Source organism: Monodon monoceros, unplaced genomic scaffold (genome assembly GCF_005190385.1).
Source record: "Monodon monoceros isolate NGI ecotype Baffin Bay Population unplaced genomic scaffold, NGI_Narwhal_1 Super_Scaffold_2, whole genome shotgun sequence".
Lineage (NCBI taxonomy): Eukaryota > Metazoa > Chordata > Mammalia > Artiodactyla > Monodontidae > Monodon > Monodon monoceros.
This window is the reverse complement of record NW_021703776.1, coordinates 15594300-15605077: the sequence shown is the minus strand read 5'-3', so window position 1 is coordinate 15605077 and position 10778 is coordinate 15594300. Positions and strand designations below refer to the sequence as shown.

Genomic DNA, 10778 nt, shown 5'->3' with positions numbered 1-10778 from the left:
ATGAAGCCTGGGCTGGGGCACTAAGACACAAGTAGAAATTCTATGCTATGGTTGGGGGGAGGTGAGCTGTTGTTACTAAAGCCCCGGGTACTCTCACAGAAGTTACGAGAGTGGGCTTAAGGAGTCAAATTGCTTGGGTTCAGATTCCGGCTCAGCCAGACTGTGTGACCCTGGGCAAATTACTTAACCTATCTGTGTGTATCTCCTCATCCATATAATGGGAATAAGAATATCCACTGCAAGGTAATACTTATGCTCAAAAGCAGTTGAGTTTTCAAATCGGACCGCCCTGGGCAATATGGCACATCCAGTGGAAAAAAATGCCATGAGTCTCCCTCTTGGTCTCTCTCCCTGTCCCAGTCCTTTGATTCTTTCTCTTCAGCCTCTCTCAGCTTCATCCTTCCCTCTTTTCTCTCTCCTCATCAACCTGTCTGACCCTTGATAGGCTTTCTCTCTGTTGATATTTAAGATTCATTTTTAAATGAAGAATTTGACAGTAGATTCTAGGATTAATTGTGTTGCTACTAATTTGTAGTTCAATAGAGGTGGTATGAACAAATTTAAAAAGCACATTCTTTTTTTGGCCGCACGGCTTGTGGGATCTTAGTTCCCTGACCAGGGATCGAACCTGTGCCTCCTGCAGTGGAAGCATGGAGTCCTAACCACTGGACAACCAGGGAATTCCCCAAAAGCTTATTGTTTATAAAGCAAAGTAGCTGTCAGCCAGCCCTCGCAAAAGAAAAATAAATGGCCTCAGATGATATGCGGTTGTTTTCCACCAAAAGGATCTAGTGTGATTGCCTGGATCAATTTCTGCTCAGATCTACAGGAGTTACCTTGACTACTTATACTGAGTATAAGGCACTACCAGTACCAAAAAAAGTAAAATTATTAATCACACATGCAATAATTAGAAACAAGAGGATACATTTTAAATAATAAGACTTTTTTCCTTTACTTGACATGTGTCATTAAAAAACATAGCTACCAAAAACATTTTATCCAGAGACTAGTTCTCCAAAGCATTCAAAGTATTTTAGATTTTTTTTTTCCTCTCCACCTGAGCTCAAGGATTATCTGCATTTTATAGAGGAAGAAAGTCTCCTCCCGCTCCTCCAGTGACCTCTCAGGGACTGTGTACTGGCCATGTTTTATCTGTCCATCCTCTCCCCTAAATGTCAGGTTGTAATTGCCACATGCTGCTGAGGTCTCTCAATCTGGTATCTCCAGATCTGCCTTATCTGGATTTCAACCACACTGCCTTCCTTTCAGTTTTTGAAGCACATCAAACTCCTTCCTGACTCAGGGTTTTTGCATTTGCTGTTCCCTCTTGCAGAAGGCCAGTCTCCTTCTCACAGATTTCTCTTACAATGTCAGCTCCTTGGAAAAAGAGAGGTCTTCCCTGACCACCCTATTTAAAGCCTTCCTCCCTCTCTCCCTGCTGTTATTGCCCCCCCCCCCGGTAATTCTACCTGACATCATTCTGTTTCTCAGTTTATCATCACAGGATATTATCTGATTTAGTTATTTGTGTATATCACTGCCCCCCACTAGACTATAAGTCCTTTTGTAACTGATCAGGACCCTATGGGACCTTCCCAGAACAGACACCCCCCACGCACACCTATGTCCTCTGCCTGCCTTTTGTCTGTAGAAAAACTTTAATCAAAGAATAAATTTAATCAGAGAAGTGAGAAAATGCAGAAAGAAAGGAGAACAGTCATACAAGACAAAATAATAATAGGTTAGCCATTAAACAAAGTCAAGGACCTTTAGTTCCTCCTCAAGGACTATAGATAATATTCTGAGGCACGTCCTTTGAGCTGTTTCGCAGATACTGAAACCCCCACCAGGCAGAAGAAGTTAACTGTATGCTGCCCACAAGCACATAGACCTCAGACCCGTTGGAACCAGAAGGTTGATGGTGTTGACTCACCACCAACCAATCAGAAGAATGTCCATAAGGTGATCACATACCCCACAACGCCCCTCCCTTACGCTCTTTCTAAAATGCTTTCTCTGAAAGCCTTCAGGGAGTTCAGGCCTTTTTAGCTCTAGCTGCCTGGACTCCTTGCTTTGTGCCCTGCAATAAACACTGCACTTCCCTTCACCACAACCTGCATCAGAAGATTGGCTTTACTGTGAGCAGGTGAGCTGACCCAAGTTTGGTTCGATAACACTTAGATGGCAGGAACTTTGTCAGACTTGTTCAATGCTGTAACCCCAAGACCTAAGATGGTGTCTGACACAAGTAGGGGGCTCAATAAGTACTCACCGAATAAATAAATAAATATATTGATGTACATATGGATGAACGAATGGATGGAATACTTAAACATCCAACTCAGGGGACTTCCCTGGTGGTCCAGTGGCTAAAACTCTGTACTCCCAATGCAGTGGCCCCAGGTTTGATCCCTGGTCAGGGAACTAGATCCCGCGTGAGGCAAAGATGATCGCACATGCTGCAACTAAGACCCGGCACAGCCAGATAAATAAATAAATGTTAAACAAAATAAAACAAAACAAAAACATCCAACTCAGGATAACATAGCACAGCAGTGTTTACTTGAAACATCTCTCAAGTTTCCCTTTTCTCCCTCTATTGACAAACCATGTTCATGGAATAGGTGTGCAAAGATAACTTTAAAAGTTAAATACATCAGATAAAGAAGCTGTTGTATATGTATATAAAATGGAATATTAGCCATAAAAGGAATAAAATAATGCCATTTGCAGCAACATGGATGGACCTAGAGATTACCATACTAAGTGAAGTAAGTCAGAGAAAGACAAATATCATATATCACTTATATGTGAAATCTAAAATATGATACAAATGAACTTATTTACAAAACAGAAATAGGCTCACAGACATAGAAGACAAACTTATGGTTACCAAAGGGGAAAAGGTAGGGAGAGGGATAAATTAGGAGTTTGGGATTAACATATACACAGCATTATATATAAAATAGATAACCAACAAGGGCGTACTATATAGCACAGGGAGCTATATTCAATATTTGGAACAACCTATATGGGAAAAGAATCTGAAAAAGTACATATATATATATATATATATATATATATATATATATATATAACTGAATCACCTTGCTGTATACCTGAAACTAACACAGCATTGTAAATCAACTATACTTCAATGTTTTAAAAAAAGGGAAAAAAAAAGACCTTAAAAATTTTTTTTAAAGTTAAATACATTTAAGTAATAAGATAGTTGGGTGGGCCCTCAAAGTACAATTTGCCTTAAAAAAGTGCCATTATTTCATTTATCTCATGAGAGATAATTTTACTAAGACAATATCAAATTTGGATTTATATTAAAGAATGTGGTTTTTCCTCTACTATCTGAAACATTTACTGAATTATACTATATAAAAATGAATATTTATTGACACTGAAAGTTGCCTGAAATTGGAATGGACTGCCACACATGTTTGGAAAGAATTCTTTTGTTTAGTGATTTTCTTAAAAAAGAATAAATTCTCATCTTTTAAAACAAGTTTCATTCCTCAAGAGGCAATGATTTCTCAAGATCCCATCATTAAATGATAAAGCAATCAATAATTTGACAAGTATTTCTCCAGTATCTATTACATTGTCATAATTTGCCAAGGTATTGTGTAGAGTTGCAAAACAAGACTAGCATTATACTCTTACTTGCTTGAAATATATACATTTGTGTGCATAGAAAAAAAAAACAAGAAGGAAATAAGCAAAAAGCTTAGCAGAGATTATGTGGGTGATAAGAAATGATTGCTATTTTCAATTTTAATATATTTTCCAACTTGTTCACTACAGACATATTTAATTTTTTAATACCATAAGAGACATATAACATATTATTTCTGTCTTTAAGGAGCAGATCTTATATCTGGAGAGGGGGGAAAGAACAATAGAGTACAAAACTGTATGCTTACTGAAAATAAGCCAAATCAGTTTTCAGAGGAGAGATCAGAAAAAGAGAAAGTTAAAGCTATCTTTTTGTTTAAATATGGCAGAAACTTAGCATCTATTGTCTTGAGAAAATTAACAAACATAATAAAAATAAAGCTCACAGATCAGAGTTGAAATTCCCAGGGAAAATGACTTTCCCTGGCAATTGGTTTTTCACCAATGTCAATGTGAAAAGTAGACAGTGTTTCTGTTTGAAATGTTAACAGTGAGTCAAATGCTGCCTCCAAACAGAAGTGATTCAATTCAATTCTACATTTAAAAAAAAAAAAGCAAGAAATAAGGTACAAACATTACAGTTCAAAGGTAGAAAATGATAAAAATCAGAATCTAGGTTGCTTTTAAAAACAGACTTTTTGGGCATTATTTGCATATTTCTGTTATTTTGCAATTCTACTGATTAGAGAAATTTTTAAGTTGGAAAAAAAAAAAAAAGACGAAAAAGAAACTAAGTAAAATTTGCCCTCTAGACCAGAAGAAGGTAGCAAGACTGAATTCTCTCAATTTAAATAAACAGAGGACTCAATTAAATCATTCTTGTAACACACGAAATCACTCAAATATATAGCTACACTTATATATATTCATATTTCATCAATTCTATTATGCCATTAATTGTAAAACTCACAATTATTTTATGAACCACACTAAGAAAGAAAAAAATGCTGCCAATTGAAATACAACACACCATCAATTATGAGTCCTGATAAAATGTGAAAAATCTGCATTTTAGAATCAGTGAAATATAATATACAACTTGTGACCATGTAGTGAATGTTTGCTGCACCTACAGGTATGAGACCAGGGTTCATGCTTCTTTGTTCATCACTGTATCATGGCCAACACTCATAAATTCTTAATAAGTCCTTGAATGAATGAATGAATGAGTGAATGAATGAATGAACAAATAAGTGAGTGTGCAGATCTAATAGTGGACTTTGTCTTACACTCCAAATGCCTAAAGGATATAAATAAGGAAATGCATTTTAATCAGCATTAACTGCTAAATAAGTGCTGGAAGGTAACAATAATATTGTCTGACATTTCTTTTTGAAGTGACACATCTATCTCTTTGGAAAGAAGTCCTGGAAATGATTAAATTCTGGTAAATAAGAACCACCCACCTCTATGTGAAACAGGTGAAGCTTGATTTCTAAAGTGAGTAATTTGAGGTGTTTAATATAACAAGTAAATTGGGTGGGGAGAGTCAGCTGTTATCACCTCCTACTCGTTTCTATTTTTAAAGGATGGCCAAATTCAGACTAGTGAGAAAAGCAGTTCTATACTTTTATAGAAACCTGTAAGGGAGATGCCATTCTGTCCATGCACCATTTATTTCTTCAGTAGAAAAAGCATTTAGGGCTTCCCTGGTGGCGCAGTGGTTGAGAGTCCGCCTGCCGATGCAGGGGACGCGGGTTCGTGCCCTGGTCCGGGAAGATCCCACATGCCGCGGAAAAGCTGGGCCCGTGAGCCATGGCCGCTGAGCCTGAGCGTCCGGAGCCTGTGCTCTGCAACGGGAGAGGCCACAACAGTGAGATGCCCGCGTACCGCAAAAAAAAAAAAAAAAAAGAAAGAAAAAGAAAATACATTTAACAGAAAGAAAAAAAAAGGCAATATATTCATCCAGGTACATGTAAGTCTTATTATAATGCGATAATTGTTAAACCGAATCCTTATCTAGAAAGATGCAGTTCAAAGAATTCTGTCTATTCTCCAGGGGAAGTTACACCATTGACTCCTAGTGTTATTTGATAGCTTCTTTTCTCCTCTGTCCTTCTGAGACCTCTAACCCACTCCCTGTTCCTTTGAATTGCTACCATCACCATATGATCACCAAGTTGTGATACAAAGTGGTCCACAGAGCTGACTGGACTAGACTAAAAATGTTCAAAATAGCAAGTGACAGGGAGCAGAAATGCCTATCAGAATGAGAAACAGATTATATTTGCACAGAATGCCTCCAAATTAAATCAGTAAAGAATTGTGAATCGTCTAGGTGAGTTACCGTGGAACTGAGTTATAGTATGAAATCTTAGGCAGCTATTTAAAAAGTTAAGAAAAATCCATATATATTCACCTGGAAAAATATTCCTAACATAGCCTTAACTGAAAAAAAAAAGTTGTAGACCAATATACAGCATAATTTTTAGTTTTTTTAAAAAAAACTATGTTTGGGCTATAGCTATATCTTTTTAGAAAACATTATAGAAGGAAATAATGACTGGAGGGAGACATTGTGCTTGCCCTCAAGAAGTTTTTGTCTAGTGAGGGAGATAAGACCTGTATGTAAATCAAATTATGATACTAAGGTAGATAGTGAGAGGTGTCTTAAAGAGAGAGAGCCCCAGATAAGGTGCCAAGACAATCCAGAGAAGTAACTGGATTAATTCTGAGAGGCTCAAGCACTGTTCATGCTTGAGACAGTGTTTTAACTGGACGTTGAAGGTGTGTGTGGGGGTGTGATAAGTGGGGACATTCAGAATCTACTTTAAAAAACTTGCCTCTATTTCAGGGTACTGTATATATGGAGAGAGATGCATATATTTAGTACACATAACAACCTATTAATAAATGTACATTCGAATAACATACAGAAACTTAGAGGGACTGAAAACTTCATTGTAGGTTGTTTAGTAGCATCCCTGGCCTCTTTCCACTACATCTCAGTAGCATCCCCCCAGTATGATAACTAAAAATGTCTCTAGAACTACATATGAACTACACACACACACATATATATATATATATATATATATATATATATATGTATGTATTCTCCTCTGCAGATGGATAAAAGTTCTAAACTTCATGACCTGGATTTTTTTTTTTTGGCTGCACAGCATGTGGTATCTTAATTCCCCAACCAGGGATCGAACCCATGTCCCCTGCATTGAAAGCACAGTCTTAAGCAATGGACGGCGAGGGAAGTCCTTGGATTTCTTTTCAGGTCCTTTCTTCAAGTGTTCTTAACCTTAATAATGGTCAAGTAAGCTTTGGAAGATCTGTTGAAAGCTGTTGACTCATTCATCCCTCAGAAAAACACACACATGTTCACCACACCATGTTGAATACAATTTCAGGGCATTTACACTAGGGTTCTCCTGTGAGGATTCTGTTTCCTGTTGCTTATAGAATGGTCATTGTCTGAATTTTCCAGCTGGGTAACTGAAGGCTGGTGTCCAGAAGGTCCATATTTTAGAGGCTGTTCTGCATTTACTGATAATCAGGAGAGAATCTTCCTGTTTACCAAACTCTCCTTCCCTTCATCTTAACCCGTATTAGTCAGTTTTAGCAAGATTCATCCCAGCAGAAGACAAAACACTGATTAAGTAGGATACATCAGACTCCCCACTCTCTCTCTTCTAGTCTTGATTCCTGTTTAGTCCAGTTTATTCCCTCCTTGACTGTTCAGATGAACGAGAAGAAACATCAAAAGAACCAGAGTCAGTCAGGTAAGAAAAGGGGCCACCTGGGCACTTGATTTTGATTGTGAAGTGAAATACACACAAACACAGAAAAGTTCGTATCTAACATTTACGAGTAAATTATGAACTCTCTATAACCACCACCCACTGGGTACTTCTAAAGAAAGACTTTCTAGAAATCCAAAGTCTTATTAAATGCAAAACTGGCCACTGCTCCTTTCCTCCTCTCCACCTGCTGTGAGAGCTGCGTGCCAGACCTTGGAGCTTCCGGATTCATACAACCTAGGGGTCAAGGCCAGCGTTCCCTGCAATAGCTGACCTCTTCTTCCACGCTGGGCTCTGCTCTCCGTAACAAACTCCCCAGGGGCTGTTTCGCCCCTGACCTCGTAACCCACGTTAGTAATTAGGGCGCGAGTGAGGATTCGGGTGGCCCCTGGGTGACAGCCAGTAAGATTCTTAGCCTTCCTGGTTCGGGAAAGGGAAAGAATTCGGGAGGGGTAGGATTTTTTTTTTTCCCGGTAGGATAGGTGGGGAAAAGACCGCTGCCTGTGTGTCCCTCTTTTGGACTAAGGTGTCTCTGTTGCTCCATAAATAAAACGTCTCACTGCCTTCTGCGAGCGCTATAAAGGCGGCGGAACGGCTGTCCCGGGGGCATTCCGGGCCGGACTTGAGCCGAAGCAGGTGAGATCGTCGCTGAAGATGCAGCGCACCCCACCCCGCCCTGGCTTAACTCCCGGGGAGGCACCGCTGGTTGGGTATGGGACTAGTGGAGGGGGTGGGGTGACACAGAGCCGCCGGGCAGGGAACGGTACAGCCTTCTTTCTGAGAAGCTGAGTGTGAGAAGGAAGCTAGGAAAACAGGCCGAGGGGTGAGACCTGCTCACCCGCCCAAAGTTCTGTCCCCGGGAGAGCGCGCCCGGCTGCTGGAATTTGCCTGCAGCGCGCGCGCAGCCTCGGGACCCGGGGAGCATGGCCTGAGGGTTCCACGCCCGGCCCCGGGGGTTGTGCTTCTTTCCCAGGGCGCGCCTGGTGCTGCGCCCTGGGTTGGATGCGGGGAGAGAGGGACGTTCACAGGGTCCCCCTTCCTGCCCCCTGCGCGCCGCGGGCCCCAGCCCGGGTTTCGGGAGATTTCAGGACGCGGACAGCGCCCTGGCTGCCCATCTGAGGGGACTGGGTCGGGCTCCCGCCGTCCCCCAGCGCCGGGCTCACTCTCTTATTAAAGTCCGGTTGCGCCAGGCGGCAGGTGCAGGCTCGGGACCCAGAGGTCCTCAGGGCCCCCTGCAGGCTGGAGGTGCGCGCCCGGGGACGGCGGGCCCGGGCGCAGGGGGCGGCAGCGCGCGGACCAGGGTCTCGGGGATCGGCTGCAACAGGTGGGGCCGGCCGGGGGCGGCTAACGGGCGGTCTTCACCTCCTCTTCTCTTCCCTCGTTCCATCTCCTCCCTCCTCGTCGTCCTCCGCCTCGCAGGTCATGGCAGCGCCGGGCGGCAGGTTGGAGCCGCCGCCGCTCCCCGAGTACAGCTGCAGCTACGTGGTGTCGCGGCCGGTCTACAGCGAGCTCGCCTTCCAGCAGCAGTACGAGCGGCGCCTGCAGGAGCGCAAGACGCTGCGGGAGAGCCTGGCCAAGGGCTGCAGGTAGCAGCCGCGGCGGGCGGGGCGCGGGGCTCAGTGAAGCCGGGAATCCGGGCGCGCCGACCCGCGGGCGTGCCCGGCGGCGGAGTGTGGGATGCTGCGCCGTCCTGCAGGGTCGACCCGGCTTCGGTCAGCTCACGGACTCTGGCCTTCCCGGTGGGAGAGTGGCTCTATCCTTCTCGGCCCGAATCGACCCTAGTCTCGGAAACTCATCTTTGGAGAGGGTGTGTTCGGGGAGCCGCATCTCCTTTTCCTCTCTTGAGGACACCTGGAGTGCGCCTTGGGGTACAGAGGGTCCCTACGGCCTTCTCGTGAAGGCTAGGCTGAGGAGAGAGGGAGAGCAAGGTGCTCGATTACAGAGAGGTGATGGGTAACCCGTCACCTGACCAAGAATCCTTGAAAGCCCCAAACTCATCTAGGACGGATGCCACTCAGAGACACGAAGTGAAGGCGAGAACACGGAGCGCGTTGTGCTCCAAGCTGTCCACTGTCAGGCAGTAGGGCCCCCCGAGAAGAACCTCCATCAATCTCTAAACCCAAACGGGACACCCGTAAGTAGATATCACAAACAAAAAGGGAACTATCAGCGCTGCTAGATTTTCTTTCTGTTAAAAAACCTTTTATTATAAAACATTTCAAACACATTCAAAAGTAGGCATAGTAGTGTAATGAACCCCCTCCCATGTTTTTACCCATCACCCAGCTTCAAAAATGATCACCTCAAAGTTAATCTTCTTTCACCACATACTTGCCCCGCTCGACTTTTTTTTTTTAATATAAGTCCCATATGGTGTTTCTTTTTGTTTTTTTGTTTTTTATTTTGTCTGTATATATCTTTAGGGACACTCAAAAAATACAACCACAATTCCATTATCACACACAAAAATTTAAAAATTCCTTAATATAAAAAATTAAGTCCAAAATTTCAAATTGTCTCATAAATATAATTTTTAAAATAATTTATTTGAATCAGGAGTCAAATAGTGTTCACCTACTTTTAATATGTTTCTTCTTTTACCTATAGGTTGTTGAATTTTAAAAACTAGATAGCAAGGTGCAGCAAGATATAGATTCATCATGTTAAGGGTTGTAAAAACTGGCTCCAAGCTCCTATTGCCAAAATATATAGAGTTTGTTTATGTTTCTTGAAAGAAAAAGAGAAAAAGAAGAAAGTGCCTGGGTTAGAAGTCCAAAAATTAATCTCCATTTAAAGACCCTACATTGATCAATCTGGGGCTGGACCAGAAAATGGGTTCTTGCTTAGGGATATTTTCTCAGAGGATTAAGAAGGTGGGAGAGGGGAGGGAACACTTAATCCTGTGTTTTCTAGTACAGTGCATTTAAAAGGGTAAATAGAGTTCTTGCCAAAGACATGGTAAGCACTTCACTGTTAGTATTTTCCATGCAGTTTCTATCCTTTTTTCTAAATAGTTAGAAACATTAGCAGAGTTCAGTTCAAAACTTTGTGATTTGCAGTGGGCTGTGACGCAGATTGGATTGGAAGTCCAGTTTTCTTGCCTTTTGACAGTTGTTCAAGAAAGAGAACCCTTGGTGTGCTGAAGACTCTCCTGCCCATCTTGGACTGGCTCCCCAAATACCGGATCAAGGAATGGCTGCTTAGTGATACCATTTCAGGATTTAGTACTGGGCTAGTAGGGACACTGCAAGGTAAGATGGTGGTGGACTAGCTCCCAAATTATGGAGAACTGCAGTCTCCAGCAGCTGTTCCTATCTCCCCCCCCCCCTCCCCCGC

General features: G+C 42.4%; 1 protein-coding gene across 1 annotated transcript in view; it reads left to right on the top strand.

Annotated features, from left to right (window-relative positions):
- The first annotated feature begins 7852 nt into the window (after positions 1–7852).
- Positions 7853–10778, top strand: part of SLC26A4 (solute carrier family 26 member 4) — a 49450-nt gene continuing 46524 nt past the window's right edge. Inside the window, exons 1-3 of the mRNA XM_029233952.1 lie at positions 7853–8078; positions 8862–9028; positions 10554–10693. Coding sequence (XP_029089785.1) covers positions 8865–9028; positions 10554–10693 — 304 coding nt within the window. The 5' untranslated portion in view covers positions 7853–8078; positions 8862–8864. The remainder of the gene's footprint in view (positions 8079–8861; positions 9029–10553; positions 10694–10778) is intronic.